At 46.7% G+C, this 22,514-nt stretch overlaps 1 protein-coding gene and 1 long non-coding RNA gene across 2 annotated transcripts; one reads left to right on the top strand and one right to left on the bottom strand.

Moving 5' to 3' along the window:
• Positions 1-2,066: 2,066 nt before the first annotated feature.
• LOC135818896 (uncharacterized) lies at positions 2,067-8,781 on the bottom strand. Its single transcript, XR_010553807.1, has 3 exons — positions 8,527-8,781; positions 4,293-4,354; positions 2,067-2,763 (listed from the first exon to the last, which is right to left on the bottom strand). It is a non-coding gene; the product is annotated as an uncharacterized LOC135818896 (long non-coding RNA).
• Positions 8,782-9,182: 401 nt separating this feature from the next.
• On the top strand, positions 9,183-14,910 carry LOC135819635 (uncharacterized). Its single transcript, XM_065332879.1, has 3 exons — positions 9,183-9,544; positions 11,819-11,989; positions 12,727-14,910. The coding sequence occupies exons 1-3, from the start codon at positions 9,508-9,510 to the stop codon at positions 12,864-12,866; spliced, it is 348 nt and encodes a 115-aa protein (XP_065188951.1). The 5' UTR covers positions 9,183-9,507; the 3' UTR covers positions 12,867-14,910.
• The last annotated feature ends 7,604 nt before the right edge of the window (positions 14,911-22,514 follow it).

Here is a 22,514-nt window from a genome sequence, read left to right as displayed (position 1 = left end):
TTTCAATTCCTTTGTACTGAATAGTGCTGGTATCTATACAATTAATGATAATTATAATAATTAAGCGGATGGCTGCTATTTCTATGTGAGAGGTACGACTGTCTTCGGCAAGAATTAGCATACCTGTAAGTACTCATACATATACATGCCAGCCTCTGAAAACCTGAGATCGGGACAATGGCATGCCAATGTATGAAAATGATTGTATAATTGTAATAATACAAATGGAGCTGTGAGGCATGCTACTATTGCACGTTTGGGTGCCTATTACCCCCCCCCCCCCACCCCTCGATATCGGGACGGTCCCGGCCAAATCGGGATGTTGGCCAGGTATGGGTACTCGTACTGAAACTCAAATTACTGGTACAGAACCTGGTTTAAGCGACCACCCCACGGTGCAAGGAAAAGCGGTCGTTAAAGCCAGGTGGCCTTTAGAACCAGCTCCCATAGTGTCTGTGTAGAACTGTCCGTGTATGGAAAACGGTCGTTAACGAGCAAGTGGTTCGCTAAAACGAGAGGTCGCTTACTCCAGGTTTTACTGTTATGTTGTCTGATTATCACGACCACCCTTTTAAAGGTACAGTCGCTAAGTTACCGAAGTGAAAGAGAATAAACTACCACCCAGCCATTCTTACTGATGCGGCTGCGGGTCCTGTGCGGGAAAATGATGGCTGTGAGCAGCAATCCTGTTCAGGCCATCCACCGTCACAGTGTGTGCGTGGCCTTTTTTTTTTAAGGATATTCATGATATTTATGAAAGAAAACAAAACTTAACAAGAAAGTAAGCAGCAGCACTCGACCCTTGAAAATTCTGCGTCCACTTCACCACCACCACCACCACCACCAACGTTGCGCTCTAAGGCCGACCACGTTCATTCCCCACAACAGCAACAAGAGGAGGCTCCTTCCGTACTGAACAAATTTTTTGAATTCCTTCAGAAAGCTGTTTCGGTGAATTAGACTTCATCGGAGAAAGTTACTGTAGTTGAACAGTACCCAAGGAGCCTCTTGTTGCTGTTGTGTGGAATGAACTTCGTCGGCCGCAGAGCGCAACGGCGGTGGTGAAGTGGACGCAGAATGAAAATACTTCACCATCTAAGTACGGTCTCTGGACTGAACGACTAAAAAAGAACATCAATTCTCAGTCACATCTCTCTGGACTATTACCCAGACCTCCCAGTTAGGTGCACCTCGGTCTACGGGCACCCCGTGTGTGAGTTTAGTGGAAAATTAATACTACTGTCGTCACTAGTGGACATGGAAATCCAGTCTCAGCGTGTACAGATCGTTGCATGCAGTGCACATGTTAAAGGGGAAGTATACCCTAAAATCAAATTTTCACCAGTTGTAGTAATCTGGGTGCTGAGTCGAATGGTCTTGGTCCGAGGAAGCTGCGACGCTCCCTTCCTACTTGAATCCCAATCGAACTCGCGAACTTCCACCGAAACTGGGTGACTGCGCCCTACTAGATGGGGATTTGTATGCAAAATGTCACTAAAAGCGCCATTTCGTTCTTATAAAAGCACGGATGACCGCGATTGGCCCATATGTTGTAGTCTTTTGGACGCTGAGTCGACTGGTTTTGGTCCGAAAAGGCTGCGATGCAGCGTTCCTCCTTTATTCCCAATCGAACATGGTTGAACAAGCGGTCACGTGCTCCTGCGTACACCAGTCACCTGGTCACCGTGCCTGCAGGGTACTAGAAGTGCTAGAAGAGTGTTCTTTTCGTACCCTAATGACATACATACACCACGGACACTAGGCAACGTTTTTCGGACATTTCTAGTGAAGTCAAATGGAATTGCTCAATGGCTTACCCCCAACAAAACTCTCCAACGTCTTCATCTCTTCCAGGAAACTAGCGAAATTTGGTGGAGGTTCGTTGTCATGCACAATAGAGAGGTTTTGCATTCCGAATTTCGGAATGATTTTCGACTGTGCTTTTCCGAAAAAAGCGCGTTCCGAAAAACGGTATTTTCAGTGTTTTGCATTCCGAAAATCTGATTCGACTTCGTTTCCAAGGATTGCCATGCAAAACAAAATGGAGAGCGTCGAAGGGGTTGAGCAGGATCAAATCCATGTGCGCAGGTCAAACTGAATTTGGGTGCGGTTCGAAGACGAGGACGGACTGATGGTGGACCAAGTGATCCAACAGCTGAAGACGAGGTTGGCGAACTACTGTCTTGTACTGTTAGTAGGCTCCAGGGCAAAGGAAGATAGAGTGTGATGAAGTGTGAGAAGATTAGTCAACATGGCGAGATCAGCGAGAGCAGCAAAACCAGCAAAAATCAAAACTACATACGTGGAAATTTTTTCAAATAATCGAGAGCAGCAGAAAGCAAAAATACAAACATGAAAAATACACTTTTTTGTATTCAAATATGCACTCCCAAACATGAAAGAGCCGAAAATCTATTTTCGGAAAACCATGCACTTTCGCCACCACACTTCCGAAAGTTCGACTACTTTTTCGACTGCTGCCGCCACATTCCGAAAATAATTCCGAAATTCGGAATGCAAAACCTCTCTAGTATCACAAAATATGTGAAATGACTCAGCTGTACCACATCTTAGCATATCCAGCAAGAGCTCGTGTTTTTCTGGGTCTTCTATAGCCCGCAGCTCCATCAGCTGAGCTTCAGAAATCAGTTCCTTAGAAAAGCATGCTGTACGAATTGTCCTGCAGCTGAGCGCTTCTTGCAGGTGGGGCATCCAGTGAGAGAACTCCTTGCTTTTCCAAGGACTATCCATGGTAGGTTGCTCCTGTAGTAACCCACACAGCGACACAGAAACACTGTAAAGGCTAGGAGCTAGCTCTATTAGTACCTGTAGTAACCCACACAGCGGCACAGAAACACTGTAAAGGCTAGTGTAAAGGCTAGTGTAAAGGCTAGTGTAAAGGCTAGTGTAAAGGCTAGTGTAAAGGCTAGTGTAAAGGCTAGTGTAAAGGCTAGTGTAAAGGCTAGTGTAAAGGCTAGTGTAAAGGCTAGTGTAAAGGCTAGTGTAAAGGCTAGTGTAAAGGCTAGTGTAAAGGCTAGTGTAAAGGCTAGTGTAAAGGCTAGTGTAAAGGCTAGTGTAAAGGCTAGTGTAAAGGCTAGTGTAAAGGCTAGTGTAAAGGCTAGTGTAAAGGCTAGTGTAAAGGCTAGTGTAAAGGCTAGTGTAAAGGCTAGTGTAAAGGCTAGGAGCTAGCTCTACTAGTACCAGTAGTCTCTACTCCTGGGTGTATGCTGGGAAAAGCTTAAATGGCAACTGACCAAAAGTCGGCAAAGAAAACACAAGAATAGAAAAGAATCCAGATATTAACCAGGGGTGTCGGAAGATATTTTACTGTGGTACGGTCAGCCATCTGAAGTACAATTTACTCGTGAGGGAGGGGTTGCTGAGCGAAAGGTTTTGGAAGTTTGTGCCCAGATGAGTATATTTTATTCCCGTAGCTATGCAGAAGACGTTACTTCAGTAACGTCTGGCGCTAGCCAGGGTCCACACAGCTTTAATTTGGTGTTTGTTTGTGTGTTTGTGTCACGCCTGGCGCTATCCCGTATCTGTCCCGTACCGTACTGTACCGTCAAACACAGCTGGCCGCAATATTCAAATAGGGCTTTCAAACGCAAGATCATAACGTGAAGCAACTTAGAAGAATGAGTATGAATGCGAAGTATGAATGCATGTAGGGCGATAGTGCGGGTTCGAATCCCAGGTAATGCCTGAAAAAAATAGGAGAATCGAAAAATTTATAACATCCCTTTTCTTTTTTTGCCGTCATGAAGGCGGTAGATGGTGTCGTATTACCCTCGACCGTACCTGTCCCGTACCTGTCCCGTACCTATCCCGTACCGTACCGTACAATCAAAGGCTGGCCACAATGCATATTCAAATAGGGCTTTCAAATACAAGATCATAACGTGATGCAACTTGGAAGAATTAGTATGTATGCGAAGTGTATCGGGGGATGCATGCAGGGCGATAGTGCGGGTTCGAATCCCAGGTTATGTCTAAAAACAAAAAGTAGAAACTTATAAGAATTTATAACATCCCTATGCTTTTTTGTCGAGGTCATCAAGGCAAAAAAGCATAGCGTAGGGCCCTGAGCTTCCAAGCTCTCTCGTTGATTCACGGGGTACCTAGGGCAAAAAGTGGTACGGTCAATACCGTAGTGACCGTACCGTGTCCGACGCCCCTGAATACCCATAGGCCCAAGATGAAAGAAAGCTTCAGTTTCCACGGCGACCTAGAGAACAAAAAGAACTGTGCCTAAAGGTACTTGTACGCGCATATGGTTGCAAGATACCTACCTTTGCCGTAGTCATGGTTGCTTTGACAACCAAGGACGTCAATGCTGGCAGTCACCACCACCCTGCAACAATCATAAGTCCGGCAAACACAACTATGGAATACGTGGAGAATGCTGTCTGTTAATGCGTGCTCTGTCCTGTATCTCTCTCTCTCTCTCTCTCTCTCTCTCTCTCTCTCTCTCTCTCTCTCTCTCTCTCTATCTCTCTCTCTCTCTCTCTCTCTCTCTCTCGCTCTTTCTGTCTCTCTCTTTCTCTCCAGGGGCGTGCTTGGCGACCGGGGTTTTGAAAAGTCACCAATGTATTGCGGAAAGCCTGACCTCGCGGGAGCATATCCACAGATGAGGTGCTGAAGCTGTTCTTTCGAATCCTGTCCAGATACGTCAACTACAACAATTTTAGTGTGACAATTGTTCTTAGCTATATCCATGCAATGTGTGTTTGTCTCGGCCTGCCTGGCACAGTGCCGTCGACGAATTGGTTTTTAAGTGCGCGAGTTCGATTGGGATTCAAGTAGGAAGGGAGCGTCTCAGCTTTCTCGGACCAAGACCATTCGACTCAGCACCCCGAAGACTACAACTGGTGAAATTTTTATTTTTGCCTTAACTTCCCCTTTAAACATTTGTAAAGTTTCCATCCTTTATTTTGAAAAAGTTGATATGATGCTGTACGCGCTCGTACTCGTACTCGTACTGTGTTCATTCTTGATGACATACAATCTTTGTAACAGTAATAATGACGTCACATAATATACAAATATCTGATGATGTCACCGGTACAACCTTTTGAAAATTGCTGTTGTCTGGAAGTGGTGCACCCTCCTGGAAGGGGAGCCGAGCACGCTCCTGCTCTCTCCCTGTCTCTGTCTCTCTGTCTCTCGGTACAACCTTTTGAAAATTGCTGTTGTCTGGAAGTGGTGCACCCTCCTGGAAGGGGAGCCGAGCACGCCCCTGCTCTCTCCCTGTCTCTGTCTCTCTCTCTCCATAAATTTATGGCACTGTATCTCTCCTTAGTTATTCGCCCCATTGCCATCAAATATATTTGTGCGCTTTGGCGAGTGAATCAATATAAAACCAATATCAACAATGTGAATCTCCTCCAAGGTTGTTAGAGTCTTTCTCCAACCAACTCGTTATTCAAGAATCCAGGTTTCAACACATGCTCTCAGGCCTTCCTTCTTCCCTTTTTGTTTCTCTAAATTCACGCTTATACTTCGAGTACAATCATGGTGCAGGTACTTTCATATGTACAGTACAACATTTTGGATGTCCAGTAGAGTACACGCATATGATACCATGACTCTATGAGGTACAATCAGAGCCATGTTCCTGGGTGTGTGGCCAATAGTGTCCCGATCAGGAATGTTCAATTTCACGGGAAACTCCACTACAAACACACACACATACACACACACATACACAGGCACGCGCACGCGCAGGCGCAAGCGCGCGAGCAGGCGCAGGCGCAAGCGCACGCGCCCGCACCCGCGCCTACGCCCGGCACGCCCCCCCCCCCCACAGCTCGCACTAAATACCTTTTAAAAATTTCCAGGATGCAATTGCAGCTCCAGACAGGAGGAAGAAGAACACCGTGGAATATAACGGCAACGATGCCCAAACTCTTGGGAAACAGCTGAAGTCTTCCTGAAGATGTTAACATTGAATAGCCATCGATTACCAGCGTGGCTTGGTGACTTTCAGATCCGCCGGAACCGGTTGGTCCGGTTGTCACCGGACCAACTCTGGCTCAGGTCACCCCCTGGGATTCGTCTAAAACCGGGGAGAAGAAATTCTGGGTACATGTACATGTATTATCAAGAGTACATGAAAACCAGAGTGTGCAGCTTGGGGCCTTTTCTGCTATGGGTGTCTGTCACGGCGGAATTCCGTGATTACATATTATTTTGCGCAGATCTGAGGCGGGATCTGAGTGCGTACAACTGAACTGCAGTTGTGCAGAAAGAGACCTGCTTGAATCCTGCTTGTACGTGCTACATCACGAAAATGATGTAATCACGGAATTCCGCCGTAACAGCAACCCATCCGAGGTGCACACTCTGGGTTTCATGTACTGTAAATATACAAATTTTCGGCAGCTATTTAATTTCGGCTATATTCGGATAAGCGCCTTGATCCAAGAGGGTGGTGGCGTTCCTGCGGATGCGAAAAACTGGGCCTTTGGCCGAGTCTCACGCGAACCGTGAAATTTTTTTAATTTTTTAATTTTTTTTAAATCGGCACCGACCCAAAACGCCTAAATTAAAACGCCGATGAAATTGTTCACAGCATCTGTCGCACTATACCATGCCCTCTACCCACGTCGAAAATAAATCGCCGCCGAGATGTCAAAAATCGTGAAGTGCCGAAATTTTGCAGCGCCGAAATTTTGTATAATATTGTTTACAGTACATATGTACATGCACCCATAGTAGGCCATACATTGTACTTTGATATCCATGCAAAATTATTCCCTGTAGTGGGGTCTGAAAACTTGTGAAAGGGCCAAATTCTGCTATTTCTGACCAGAATTTTCAAAAAGGTCCGGGGCAGATCCCCGGACACCCTCGAACCGGACCAACTTCGCCTGCTTTCCGGCGGGCCTGACTTTAGAACTGTTTTGAGACTTAGAACGAAGCGATTTCTCACATTATATTTGATGGAATTGTTATGAAATGATGTGTTGTTTGCCTGTGTGATGGCATTCCCCAAACTGTCTCGTCTAGTCGCGTGCATGTGTGTTATGAGCATGCGCGATTTGTAGTCGACAGTCCTTTTGTCAGTCTTCTTGTTCGTCTCTGTCAGAGTAGTCTACCTTTCCGTAATGTCCAAATATATTATGTAAAACAAACCAGTCTTGTCCTTTGTGTCCTGCATCCCGGGGAACGGAATGGCTGAGATTCCGCAACAACGTGGTGCCGAAACCCGGGACGCAGAGGATGAGTTAGTTTGTAGTGAGTCTGTTCGTCGTCGTCGTCAACAACAAAGTAAAACTATTAAGTATGCGTGGGAATGGAGGAGGTCAGGAGAGGAGCTGGTGGGAGTGCAAGACGGTGGAAGAGGAGGCAGAGCAGGTGGTTGGACCGGCAGAAGCTGGGGACTGGAGCCTGGGACGGCAGGTACCGCATGGAGCGTGTGGCCGTGGCTCGCCAGAGGCCAGTGGATGAGTCTGGCATCACCGACTGTGTGTCGTCCTTTGTTGTTCGTCTTGTTGTTGTCTTGCTCGCTGTGTTGTCTGATCGTGTTTCTCTCACTGTTCAGTTCGTTGCTGTGTTGTTGAGTTTGGTTGTCGGTATGTTGCTCTTCTCGTCGTTCTGTTGTTCTGCATTAATTTGCGTTGTAGATTTATTTTGCGCTGCTGCGCGCATGTTGTTATTTGTTGGAGCTTTGGCTCTCGTGTTTTGGTTTGGCCCTGTGGTGCGGCTTGGTTGAGAGCGTCGGCTCTTGTGTCTTGGTTTGGCCCTGTGTCGTGGCCCAGTTTTGTTGTGCTACAATGTAAGCTGTTGGTTGGTTTTGGTTTTTCTGTTTTGCTGTGGCTCCTTTTGCTGTTGTGCATGTGGAACGTGGTGTCGGTTTATTATTTTGTGGAATGTCATCAAGGGGGCAGGTGTTGTGAAATGATGTGTTGTTTTCCTGTGTGATGGCATTCCCCGAACTGTCTCGTCTAGTCGCGTGCATGTGTGATATGAGCATGCGCGATTTTGTAGTCGACAGTCTTTTTGTCAGTCTTCTTGTTCGTCTCTGTCAGAGTAGTCTACCTTTCCGTAATGTCCAAATATATTATGTAAAACAAACCAGTCTTGTCCTTTGTGTCCTGCGTCCCAGGGAACGGAATGGCTGAGATTCCGCAACAGAATTGTTACCTGTCAAAGGTGTGTGCGAACAGGCCAGCTGACTGGTTATGCATGAGAATGCATTGATTTTGCGTGGTTCACGTGCAGAAAACCAAGTGTTACTTAGTTGCCACGATCCAAGTGCAGCTAACAGCCATGGGAGGTCTGCTCCCCGTGTGTGATGTAGTGGTGATCTGTGAGCTGCCAAACCGGCGTGTTCTTCCAAGATTTAAACTGCTGGGCCGGCGTCTAACGCTATCATCCTTGCAGCGGATCATATCCTTCTTCAAAGCAATGGCAGATGCCCTGGTATGGTAGATCTAATATTTACATTATTATACCGTGATGACTGCACAGTATAGTGTAAAACATGTGCGAGTGACAAACCGGAAAACTAAACTAACTTACTTTCGGGGCCAGCTCGCTAGCGCCGCTGAGACCAATCCTTGCTAGTCAGCTCGGATGGGCAATCGACCTTCTACGAGTACGCTCGTGCCAGCATCGAGTTGAACATGGCCCACGCCCACCCGCGGGTCTGGAACCAACTCTCCTAGGCCTAGCTAGCCCTCTGGCACTGCCCCTGCTTTCAAAACTCCTTCCTTGCTCGGCAGACTGGTCGACTGAGATACATGTGTGCGTGTGCAGCTAGCTATCCTTGCATCGGAACCAACTGATACTCTCCTTGCTACTGCTACTGTACTAGTGCTAGCCCCTGCTTTCACCATAGACATTGTTCACGACTCCTTCCTTGCTCCAAACAAAAAATAATCTGGCACGAGTCGAGTGACCATGGTGACTGGTGACAGTCTAATAGTACGGCCGGCCCGCGCCCGTCGCTTTGCTAGCGCTTTGCGACTGTACAGTCAGTGTACATCATGTACTGCTATGCTGTTTCATGTGACATGTTTGACAATGTCAGACAAAATCAGGGAGTCGTAAAATACCGGGAAAATACCTGGTATTTTACGACTCCCTGGAAAAAATCCATACATTTTTACTTCACTCTAATAGATAGAACATCAAACGTTGAATAATTTCGTTTCTGTTTAGATCTCATCATCTGATCAGGTCCCTGCCACTGTTAGAACTAAAATTTGCTAGTACAGTCATACCTTTGTTCCATGTCTGGCTGGCAGCCTCGTTCGCTCAGGCAACTAACGTTACCTCGCCGCTAGAGAAAGGTCTACCGTAGCATGGTTTTCCTCGCAGCGATCGTGGTAAAACCTGATGAAGACAGGAAATTCGCTGTAGTCAGAGTGTAGACGCGATTATGTGGTATTGAATAGCGTCAATAGGTTCCAGGCTGTACAGCGATAGCGTGGAGAGTAACACGAAGGAGATAATATAGCTCTAGTGGAGTGTGGACTGTGGAGCAGACGATACGATAGAATGTCGCGAAATGGCACTTCGTCATGTTCTTGCGAAGGTTAGCGGACCACATAGCATTCATCTTATTCTATATTGTAGCATGCAGCTTTGAACGGATTTCGACGCTGAAAATATTTGGATCAGCATCCATGCCTTAGACCAGAGTATGTACACTCTTTGCGTATGGACTGTTCGCGAATCTCGCCTCAAGAGGCCAAAGTTTAGTCGAGGACAGTAAGACCATGTGTCCGTAAATACCGATTCTTTTTTTCTGAATTTGTTTACTATAACCTACCTGGAGACACCAATTTCATTAGGCCACATCAAGTTAATTCTATGTTTCACATCGGAAGGTTTCTGGGAAAGGCACGTGGGCGTGCGGAAAAAAAAGAGGAAAACAAAACCCCATTCTGTGTGCACTGAGTAGCCCTTTCCCAAAGGTGCTCGCCCTTTTTTCGCCCTTTTTGGCCCTTTTTGGAAAAGCCCATTTCTTTCGCCCTTTATTGCGTTTTTTGGTGAATATCGCCCTTTTTGAGCTTTTTTAGCTGAAAAAGTGCTTAAATCTGTTTGCTCATGCATGCGGTCACAGTTTCCGAGTGCTCGATCTGGATGCATGGATGGGTCTTGGCACGCTGCATTTTCGGCGGGGGGGGGGGGGGGGGGGCAACAAGTTGGTGAAGCTTGTACCTGGTGTACAGAATGCTGTAAAAAGTGGGTTTTTTGAACTTTACTTCCTGTTTTGCCTTTCGTGGACCCATAAATGGAAGAGCGCGTATTCATTTCTCAGCTTGGGTTCATATCTGAACATGTATCAGGGCTATCCTTCACTGAAAAAAGAGCACTTTTTGCCTGTTTTCACTGAAAAAAGAGCACTTTTTCAGCATTATTATTTTGAGGGACGCGAAAAGCACTGAGTGCGGGATTAAAAGAGCACCTTTGGGAAAGGGCTAGTACTGACTCTTGAGCCATGTTGCACACAGAATACAGTAAGATCGGGCGCCGAAGAACGCAGGGGCTCGAGCGCAGCCTAGGAAAGTTCTTTTAAATTTTTGATTCTAGCCAGACCGTTCTTATTCCCACGCGCGCGGCGAGTCGAGTGACGTCATGACGTTTGTCATGTACATGTAGTGCAATGTAGTAGAGTCTACTTCTAAACTAGTGGGTGTCATAAATGGGAATGACTGTACATGTAGCAGTTACTGTTTACACGTGTACATGACATGTACTCACCTCCCATACATGTACAATGTATACAATTTTAAAAGTGTTCTTAAATCTGATAACTCTAGCCCGGACTGTTCTTAAATTTTGCCGGTTTTCCAGCCTGGGTGTTCTTCGGCGAGGTGTTCTTCGGCGCCCGATCTTACTGTAGCACCACATGCACTAGACTTTGAATTATATCACAAACGACGGCTGGCAGACTGGGCTGGAGAGATATCAAAACAGGTTTCGTGGATGGCTCCTTCTGCTCTTCGACATGAGTCGAGTGGAATTCCTCTCCATCACAATCTGGATAATCTTGGAGTCCTTGACACCTGGAATCTCCGCTCGCTTGGTGAGCAGGCCCTACTTGGAAAAGTAGTATTTTTCATCGTAGAGAATGTTCGCCAGAACAGCCATCGATTGACTCCCCTGGGTGCTCCTTTTCTTGTCCACGATTGGAAAGGGTATGCGCGCGGTGAAGCGAAACATAGACATCACTTGGTGTTGCCTTATAGCATTGGAAAGGCAAAACTGCACACTCATATTTATATTGTGTACACATCAAGGTGTAGTATACAAAAAAAGAGTAAAGTTCGCACTTCCGCATAACCAGCGGCTATGCAGTTGTAGTTAGAAACACAACCAGCTTTGGAAGTTTCACACGTGCCAGGCCACCACCATGCCTGTGATAGCAGGGTGGCAGATGCAGCTCCTAACGGCGAGGGTGAACACACAGGAGTTACACAAAGAAAAACTAATGGCTTTTTGTTGTTACTCAGAGCATCAAGGCAAAGTAGGGGGCTACGTGTTCCAAGAACGGTTTCTCATGATCGTCATCAGTTCAAGTAGCATCACACTGCATTGGTGCGTAGGACAAATAACAGAGTGTAGAGAAAAAATTCAGACCTAGGTTCAGCATGCATGTGATGACTATGAATGACATGCAAAAGCCATCCTTCACATACCGGTATGCAGCCGTGCACCCCCCCCCCCCCCCCCCCTCTAAAATCGGGCCCAGCTATGCACCTGAATTATTTCGCATTGGCTGCGGTCGCGATTGCAATTGTCGTTGTGACGTTGTGTTGCGGCCGCTGCTGCCGCCCTTGTTCTTTTCTAATATTGCATGCAGCCATTCTGAACACGTCGATGTACAGCTGCATCGCCATGGTAGCGGTGGTGTACGTCGGCGCCGGCCTGTACGCTCTGTGGAAGCTGCGACGTCATCGCAAGGTGCTACTCTTACCACTGGTCTTCCTCATCGCTGGGCTGTTCACGGCCGGGCTGACGTGCTCCGTCACTTGTAAGTGAAATAAGTCAAATATGAGCTGATTGTCAAGTAACTGGTGGTGTCAGGGGTCGTCCCAAACGTTTTCTGTCGTCCCTGAAGCGAAAATCGTTCCTTTCCTACTCGGACCCCCTCCCCTCCCTCTGGAACGAACACAGCTTGCTGTGCTGGACGACAAAAAATCGCATGCATGTACATGTCATAATTATGTACAGTGTCGGTCGACTTGCAATTTTGGCTTGCACCCCCCCCCCCCCAACGAATCATGTTCGTTTCAGGGACGACAAACAACTTTTGCGACGACTCCTTAGTGCACATTACAGCCAAACTTGGAGTTCAAAGGTCCGTTTTTCTTCCTATAACTATCCGTGGCTGTCCATCTGAGTCTATCCTTACAGTGAAATATAGTTTGTGAATTGTATTTCACTTGTATAACCTTTTTTTCAATGCACCACTCTCAATAGGTCGCGGAGACCGTTTCGCATGTTTCCTGTAAGAATTTGCTGTTTTGCAATTGAACAACTTACAACCATGCACACATAATACAAATTGGGTTACGCCAGTGTAAAAGGGTAGGGAGTTGCTGTTGTGTCATCGATGGCTTAATTTCTGTCTCTGTCTGTCTCTGTCTGTCTCCGTCTCTCTGTCTCCCTGTGTCTCTGTCTCTCTCTCTGTCTCTCTCTCTCTCTCCCCCCCCCCCCCCCCACCGTATCTTCTCTGCGTCTTTCATCTCTGCTCTGACACGACTGCAGGTTCGGTGCTGGCCAAGATATTTTGTCTGATGAAGGTGCACATGATGCTATGCAAGAGCTACTTCTTCTTTCTGCTGGGCATCGCCGAAGCCATTTTCTTACTGGCGGTGGCCGTCTCCCATAGCTATTTCAATATCTGAGACACAAATAGGCAGGCGTTGGCAACAATGTGGCCAAGTTCCAGTAACGCCAAACACGGCGTGCATCTCCTCACAGAGATCAGGTGACATTGCTGTCCTCTCGCAGTCCTCTCTTGACTCCACCTCCAGTGAACTGCGCCAAGTCATTGATGGCATGCCACACTGGATTGAAACTCGTAACGGCATCAGCGAGTAAGGTGACTCACCACCGAAAGAAGGGAATCGTTCTAGTTGCTACACACTCGGGCACCGTCTCCCCAATACATCATTGTACTTTCGCTTGGCCGGTTGCTTGCAGCGAGCACAGGTGAGAACTGGAGATCCAGCCGGAATGACAGCTTTCAGGACAGCGGAAAGACAGCGTGGCACGAAGACACGGCAGCAGCAACACTTGTTCGGCGAGTATGCCATGGCTGTCAGTTGCTTGTACTTGAGATGGCCAATCCCGGCTGCATCGGCATCCGTTGCACGCTAGCACTGGTAGCATTGTGCACCGTTCGGCCGGAGAGCTTCCTGACCTGCAGTACCCGGTCCTCTACATGCGGCAGTAACTGCTACAAGTAAGAACCCAGGCGTCCGGCGTCTTGCCTCTCGTTATCCTGGCCAGTGCAGCCAAGCAGGTTACTTGTCCTGCATGTGTAGGTGGTGACGGCGCTGTGTGCGCTGCAATAGAATACACATTCGATTACACATTCTGCTCTCAGAATTTAAAATTCTTGGATGACCAGAATGAGCTACAATGCAGTCATGAAAACCGGTACGTTGTGAGTTCCGTTATCAAGATCTACACGAGAAAGCCGTGGAAAGCAACGGTATATACGGCGGCTCTAATGTACGAATTGATTCTACATGTATACCTGACATATTGCCTGTACGTGCAGCAGACAAAGTCGAGCTAGGAGAGCGTACAGTGAGTGCCGAAGTTCTATCGGGAGATGGAGAAACTCTGCCCCCGCGTCCGAATTGGCGGGATTGGATTCCGTGGATTCTGACGGCGACATCTGAACGGTGCCTGCATTGTCGGGACTTCTAGAGAAAATAGGATTGTGTGTGCGTGTAATTGAACATGCCCAATGTGCGCGCACATGTGTGTGTGAGTGTGTGTGTGTGTGTGTGTGTGTGTGTGTGTGTGTGTGTGTGTGTGTGTGTGTGTGTGTGTGTGGCCAATATTAGTGACGGTCAATTCATCAGCCTTGCAAGCTGTTGAATGGTGTAATCTCAGCACAAGTTGCTATGTCTAACATACATGTAGACTGGTCGCTATCATCACTCCAGTGACGGGCACGAGTGTGGGTATGAGTGTGTGTATGAGTGTGTGTGTATGTGTGTGCATGTGTGTGTGTGTGTGTGCGTGCGTGTGTGTGTGTGTGTGTGTGTGTGTGTGTGTGTGTGTGTGTGTGTGTGTGTGTGTGTGTGTGTGTGTGTGTGTGTGTGTGTGAATATAGAACACACATATCATGGGTGTGTGTGTGTGTGTGTGTGTGTGTGTGCATGTGTGCAATTCTGCAACCAGGCTTTCTTTTCTTGCCGTCCCTGTATGGATGGCACACATGCTTGGGCCTGCCTGCGTGCAGTGCTGCATGTCTTGCTGGCTCAGTATAACACTTTGAAGATATATAGATGTATGCGTAGAATCTTGGTCGCAGCTGTGTGCCCTGTGCATGGCACGTCTCTTCGTGCTACTCTCCGTTGACCTTTGTGGGTATCAAAAGGCAATTGATTCACTCGCCATTGTTGCGACTGGCAGTGGATGTGAAGAAATGCCTCAAAGACCCCCCCCCCTCCCTCTCCCTTTCATTGCCTGGATTTCGAACAGCAATCACTCTGTCCATGTCAGAGCTATTGTTCTTTGTCTACGGATATATATATTTATGGCAAGTTATAAGGACGAAACAGTTGTGTCCGCAGATTGAGTATTTGGCTCCTGCTCCTATAGCAGTTGAGTACTCTCATGTGGGGTACCGGTAGTGCCTTCGCTGTTTGCGTTATGCAGAGCTCGCTGACTTGTCAGTTTGTTTTTCCATTGCTATCAGTTTCGACCTCATTTTCTCTGTGCTGCGCTGATGAGTCCACAAAGGACGAAACAGTTCTGTCCGCAGATTGAGTATGGCAAGTTATAGAACATTTTGGTGGACAACATCCTTGAAACTTACTTCGCCCTCCTAGATCCTGTAGTTTTCGGCATTTTTGAGCCACTGATGAAGTGGAACGTAAGTACCGCGTACCGTACACTTTCGGACGGCTGAATAGGGCTTGAAAGTGATCACGTCAAAAACGGCCAGGGAGTAGTAAGTTGACATCAGATTTCTATTTTGGATCCACTAAGGTGTGACTTTACTATTGCCTCAGTGTGTGGGTGCATAGCAACCCACGCATGTCGTATGCAGGTGTGACTTTTTCTTCGCCGCCAATTGTCACCCTACCCCCATTACTGGCCATTAGCCAACCCAGTCAATTTCACCGGTTACATCACCTTGCTGTGAGTAAGACCGTTTGAAATGTGCTTGGATCCATACAAAAACTGGATCCAAGTGGATCCAGTTTTTGAATTTTTGAAATTGTTGCTATGCTGTGACGTGGCACTTTCAAGCCCTTGAGATCTTGCAAGACAGAAAATTAGAAATGCGTGTACTGTAAAACCGGAAAGTCTAACGACCAAAAAGTTTAACGTTTTTGTAATTTTGGCCTGATTATGTGCAGAAAGTTTAACGATGACTACCCATCTGTATGCGCATCTTTTAATACACAGACATCTAGCGATAAAGTTTTTTCCAAAAACGATAAATACTTGGTCGTTAAAACGTTAGACTTTGTGACTCGTTAGACTTTTCGGTTTTACAGTAGTTTAAGTAGGCAGTACATGTACATGTACATTGTATAAGCAGTTTGGTTGTGAGCTGTAGAAACACATGTAAGCGATTACGTCGTCAGCAGTAGGCACCGGCGTATTATGCCGGCATAATTGTTGGCATAATTGGCAGAGGTGGTTTGTACGGAGTGGCATTACCAGCACTCAATACAAAGGATTTTTTTTTAATCGCATGTATATTTACTTAGACAACATCTCCTGCGCGCGACAAAAGACGGCCAATTCATCAGTATAATTATGAATTTTATGATGCTGTCACTTGCACTCTCAATAATAATAATACAAGCTCGCATGTTGCATGTTGAGCCAATAATACAATGTACATGTACATGTAAAAGGAAAATGACATAACAATAATAATTTTAATGGACTTGGATGTGGAGCCACGGACAAATATATAGAAAAGAAAACCCTCCTATGTTATCATAGCAGCTAAATTTGTTTATGCCTGTGGCCCTATGTGTTTATAAGCATACTGTTGGGTAGACCCGAGTATCAGTTGTCTGATGATTGCCTAACGCCGTTACCGCATGAAACTCAGAGTTACAACCAACATGAACGTCCTCCGCTGAGTCTGCTATGTACTAAGCTCTGTCTCTGACATTGAGCACTCTCTGCAGCTCGGGGATCAACGGATTTGATTTCTCCTATGTTATTATAACTTAGAACCTTCCAAGTTGGAAGGCTTTTGGAGTGCGCATCCAGAATGTCCTACAGCTGTTAGCCAGTTAGTTGTAGAACGTCAGTACCGTCGCCCCGGTTCGTCGGTCAGTGTTGTGCAATGTTATCACATGAGCTGATTGTTTAGTAACTGGTGGTGTTAGTGGACATTATAGTGTAACTTGTAGTTCCTGGGTCCTTTTTCTTTTCTATAGACATAATTATGGATACAAGTTGACTGTCCACCACTGAAGCTAGAATATAGATTCTAAGGTAGACCAAGAGGGAACCTTGCGAGTTGGGAGGCTGTTGGTTAGCGCTTCGGAGATGTGTTGGAGCTAATTATCAGGTCGTTGAATGTCTCAGTACTCCGTCAGTTTCTTGCCTAGTTGTTGCACTTTCTGACTGTATGTAGTATCCAGTTACAGTGGTGGACAGTTACTCTTAAAACTTGTATCAATATGTCCTTTTCCTAAATCAAAATAATAACTTCCACACGACCAGTCAATTTTGCCAACGGTCGGCCCGGTTTGTCATAAGCCTCTAGCTTGGCAAGAGCAAACCAGCTGCTTGAGGAAACACACAATGACCACCAGGTCACACTGGCATGGAGTTCTACAGACTGGCCTTGTACATACTGCATTTGAGTGTGTGAACTAGACGATATAATTATATTTTTTATCGCCTTCTTAGCATTTGCCCCCCCCCCCCCCCCCCACTGATTTCCCTCATACTTTACACCGACTCTGGCACCATGACAGCACGGCTTATAAGGGGTAACATTCACCAGGTTATTTCCTGTAACATGCCTAAATATGCCTCGTAAGGTTATGCCGACCGTCTGGTCTCAGAAGTCCTTTTATGCCAGGGCATAATATCTAGACAAAATCTGAAGAGTGTGCCAGAAATTATTCCAGCATAATCCATCAGGGCTAATATCGAATCGGAGCTGACAAGAAAGGATCGGGCAAAGCGTCGCCAGTGAGCTGGCTTTCACAACTCCCTCGATAGGGCTTGAAAGTGCTACGTCACAGCAAGAGTACATGAAAACCATGTACTCTTGGTCACAGCATAGCAACAATTTCAAAAATTCAAAAACTGGATCCACTTGGATCCAGTTTTTGTATGGATCCAAGCACATTTCAAGCCGTCTTACTCCCAGCAAGGTGATGTAGCCAGTGAAACCGATTGATTTGGCTACTGGGGGGCGGGGTTACAACTGGTGGCGAAGTAAAGTCACCCCTGCATACGACATGAGTGGGCTGCTATGCACCCACATACTGAGGCAATAGCAAAGTCACACCTTAGTGGATCCAAAATAGAAATCTGATGTCAACTTACTACGGTACTCCCTGGCCGTTTTTGACGTCATCACTTTCAAGCCCTAGTATTGGAGCACATCCACGAAAGTTAGTTTAGTTTACTCAATACTGGCTAGTCCCACGTAGAAAGTACAATGTACATGTACATGTGCCAGCAAAAGACAAAGGAGATATAGTTATGACGATTGTACTACTATTTACAATATTTTGGGGAAAACTTGTGAGAGTTCAAGTCGGCAGGAAAAGTGCGAGCTCCCATGTAGGGAGCAACACAAATTCCCCAAGTATCGCCGAAGTCGCACCAACCTCTTCTTCACATTGTTGTCCCCAGCGTGGGCTTGCGAACTGGATGGTTTGAAGGCAACGACGCTGTGAATGGCCAACGGTACTCAGCGTTTGTTCAGCACCTCCAGGAGTTACGTGCCTGTCCCTGATGATGGTTTCGTCTTGAAAGCACTATAATCTAATCTAATAACTTATAGTAATAAGTGGTTCTCTTCAGACACAATCTTTCTCAGCCTACTCAAGCTCAACTGACGAGGAGTGAATTCCCCGAAACACTGTGCAGAGAGTGGTGCTTTCTTGCAGGTTTGTCAAGCGGAAGGTTCCATGGACTTCTCATGTGCTCTGGATGGCAGTCGTGAGTCAGTCAAGAGAGAATTCAAATCGCCAGGAAAAGCGCGAGCTGCCACGTAGGGAACACCGACCAATTCCCTAAGTATCGCCGAAGTCCCACCAACCTCTTCTTCATAACGTGTACATGTCATGTATCTTCATTTAAAAAAAATTGTTATCGTGGAATGTGGCTGGTGAACTCTTCGTGGTGGTGAATACTAGCCTGGTGTGTTTCCTCTGGTCAAAGGAAGACGCCGGATGGACCAAATGACGCCACAGATATAATAATAATTAATACTGATGTATCATAAAAAGTAAAAAGGACCAAGGTCCAAGGAACTACAAGTTACGCTATAATGTCCACTAACACCACCAGGTACTAAACAATCAGCAAATGCGATAACATTGCACGACACTGACTGACGGTACTTTTTACAAAACTAATAATCCTTGACTCTCCATTAGGCGAGTTTCACTGGTGTATCATAATACTTACATGTAGTACCAGTCTGACCCAGGTAACCATGGTAACTGGTTATTCAGGAAGACCACTGTGGAGAACATACTTGACAGAAGCCAGTGGTAGTGTGTGCGGTACGGCGGTAGTCGGTACTAAGAGTAAGACTCTTACTAAGACTAAGAGTAAGACTCTTACTAAGAGTAAGACTCTTACTTTAGTCTTAGTAAGTCTTACCACTACCAGTACTGGTAATTTTACAGTAACTGTTACTACAGCACCCATCCTCATGGTAACCATGGTAACCCGTCAACTCGGGACACATTCAATCCCGGCAATGATGATTGTGTCGAAGTCCGTCCAGACTCCAGAGCTGCCAAGGGCAGCCAGTTGACGGTTGACAGCGGTGCTGCTGCTACCGTGCTAGTGTCAACTCTCTTCCTGGTCTACCACCGCAGTGGCGTACTCTAGATCTGGGTTGCTCACTTCCACCGGGTCCCCCCCCCCCCCACACACACACACACGCGCGCTCTCTCTCCGCTGTAGCCATTGGTAGCAGGGTAGACCTCATTTTCTGTAGGTCTACACGTCATGTACATGATTGTACTGTCGTGGACATGGAAATCCGGTCACATTAGTCCATCGGCCAAGTCTCAAAATCGAAAGTGGTGATGCACTGAGCTTCCAACTAAACGCGACCATACCCAGCACGTAGAGAATATATCAGAGAACACTATTCCGTTTGTTGGACGTGCCGAATTCAGTCCAGGGCGTCGATACGAAGCGTTCTTCGTCGCCGAGTTTTTTACTGTGCGCTCCATTTGAGAGTGCGCAGAGTTCTGATCGAGAGTTTTTTGAGCAGATTTTCAAATTTTTGAGGCTGTCAGCTGACAGCTGTCAACCCTAAATGGCACTTAGTATGTGACAGGCAATAGGTTTTGGTGCCTCCGTATGCCTTCTAATAAGTTCTATCTTCCTTCGTTTCACTTCGCTGCTTCGCCCACCACCTCAGGAGATGACAGCGTACCTGCACTAGCTCTCACTAACCAGTAACCCTGTCTCTCTTTCTCCGTCTTAGCGCTCGTCATTCGTGTCCTTCTGCTGGGGCGAGCTTGATAGTGATACTGTTGTGTCGTAGTTTTTAGGCAATAGTGGCTGTTGTTCGCGTGACGATCAGGATTTATGGAGAAAGACGACGACTCGCCAAGTTCCCATGCAGCCACAGACGGCGTAGCAATTCTTACCGCCAACCCTTCGAGCAACGGAACCGGCCTGAGTTGGAAATCGTGTCTGTGTAATTGTGCCACGATACGGATGAAATACACAGGCTCACATGTGACGAGATGAAGATAATCTCAACAGGCTCACGGGAACGCTGCAGTTATGGTCGGAGACGCGGAGTTATTTAGTCACTGGTAAATGTTGCATCGAGTGCTGTGTGCTCTAACACAATTGTAAAAAATTAATCATGAAAAAGCGAAAATAATGCAATGGTGGGGCTGAGTGGTGTTCTGTGGAGGAGACGTCGCTGTCTCAGTATTCAACGCCGGACCCTGTATTTCAAGTCTGTGGTCATGCTCGATCATAAGTTCCTGTATGGCTCCAGTGCCTTCTCAGCATTGTTGGCGGGTAAGCACCTGGATCGTCTCCAAGTACTGCAGCTCTGGTGGCTTGAGGGATGTACGGGTGCTCGCCGTGCACCCCTGCCGGCAATCTGCTAGTGAAGCTTGGTACCTACTGTGTCCGGGAGATTTTCATCGAGAAGCTGATCTTCCTAGGCTGGAGCTGCTGCTACTCCTGTGCTAGCCCTCAACCACTGGCGCTCCTACTCGGCTCCAGTGTGGGCCATTAACCACCCTGCCCGATTTCGCACTGTTGCTATTCCACACCGTCAGCATTTAACTCTGAGGTCAGACCTTGATCCCTCCCACCATATGCTATCTGTCTGTCTGCCTCTCTCTCACACACAGATGTGCGCGCATACACACAAACACACATGCACACACACACACATGCACACACAGTGACACAAACGTACACATAGCCAACTTCTCTGTGTTTGGTGATCATCATCTGTTTTCTGATGTGCAAGCTCACCTCTGATGCCGATTACTTCCTTGCTTAGACCCGGTCTGCTATTAGACCAGTCTGCTCTCCCTTCACTCGCTTGTAAATCCTACTTGGAGCAGTAAGGTTGTGTCACTGCTCCTACTGATGTCATTGTTGTGAAAGCAATATCATCGCCATTGCCATTGGTGGTAATTTTCCACCGTGCATGAATCATTAACAATCATCATCTATGTGTCATGGCCTAACCATCCTCGTAACTCCCCTCATCGTGACTAGTGCTGTACCGTTGAAACCTACTTTGATTCAGTGTATATTCGCCCCGGGCAAAGCTCTTGTTTTGTTTCATAGTGATCTGACGCAGTGTGCTATAGCCTGTCAGGTAATATGGTTACGATTAGTACAGTCGGCATCGCCTATCGAGTGACCAGGTACATGTATAAGGATACTAGTACATGTATACCGGCTTAACGATATCGGAACACAAATAGCACTATGTGCGCAATATTCCTTTCTAAGCTCACGCTGTGCGGTGCAGATAGGTCATGTGTTGTTGCCAACTTGCCGCATGTGCATGTGCAGCAGGAAGGCACCACATGTCGACTACTACTTATACTGTACAGCATTGTGTGCTTACATGCATCGATGGCCTTGTGGATGCAATTGAGCCTCACATACATGTACATGAAATATTGCGTGTAGTGCGGCATCAGGTGTTAACATACAGTGGCTAAATATTTTTCTCGCAACAATGACCGTATTCACCACAAGTGTGTTTACGTCCAGAGCCAACTCAAGTCCTGTATTATTTATGACCATGACAACAAGACTTCCGGGCTGAAATTCTTCTATGACAGGCATGAACACTTGCCTTACAATTGTTCGTGATTGTACTAAGTACATATTCGCTACGAAGTAGTGGTTGCGACTTCGGCGATGATTTGTAAGAAAGGTTTGCTCCCCACACCGGAGCTCGCGCTATTCCGCCGACAAGTGTCAAGTAAAGTCGGCGGAATAGCGCGAGCTCCGGTGTGGGGAGCAAACCTTTCTTACATATTCGCTGTTGCATCAATTTTGCACCATTTACATTGTAGTGCCACTAGTGGTATCACCTGCATGCGTATTGAGTCAAACAAGGTTACCTCTGTATAATTATGCTTATCGTGGCTATCAAGAGCTTCGATGCAAATTCCCAGCTGACGAATGGTGTCCAGCTTGTGTTCAGCTCAGCTGGCACTCACAACTCATAATAATTATTGCGTTCTAGACGCCAGATGAGATGTTTCAGCTACAATGTAGACACAACGTCCGTGTTCAAGAAAGCCGTCACTTCATCTTCTGTCCATCCTCAATAGCACGTTCAAGCAAATACGTCTGAAACACAGTAGCGACAATCCGACAGCGGCGACACGCCGTCTTCTCCGAATGAGCTTCTACCGTTCTAATTCAGATTCCCCCAAAAATGTCAAAATATATAATAGATTTCCACCAAGCTCGCTAGAATCTTGCGAACCGTCAACATACAGGCATTTCAAGTGTTCGAGCGTGCGTAGATTCTGCTCAGCGGCTCAAGAACATACGCCAAGCGAAAAAAAGTCGATGAGAAAGATGTAATGGTGGACGAAATAACGAAAATCGGAAGAAGGTATTCGACCCAG

This window comes from Sycon ciliatum, chromosome 6 (genome assembly GCF_964019385.1).
Source record: "Sycon ciliatum chromosome 6, ocSycCili1.1, whole genome shotgun sequence".
Lineage (NCBI taxonomy): Eukaryota > Metazoa > Porifera > Calcarea > Leucosolenida > Sycettidae > Sycon > Sycon ciliatum.
This window is presented reverse-complemented; position numbering and strand designations above follow the sequence as displayed.

Bases quoted from the DNA above. Each gene is read 5' to 3' on its own strand.
- LOC135819635 (XM_065332879.1), top strand. From the start codon at position 9,508: ATGTCGCGAAATGGCACTTCGTCATGTTCTTGCGAAG. The intron at 9,545-11,818 runs GTTAGCGGACCA...TATTGCATGCAG, and splicing joins TTCGTCATGTTCTTGCGAAG to CCATTCTGAACACGTCGATG. The intron at 11,990-12,726 runs GTAAGTGAAATA...ACACGACTGCAG, and splicing joins GCTGACGTGCTCCGTCACTT to GTTCGGTGCTGGCCAAGATA.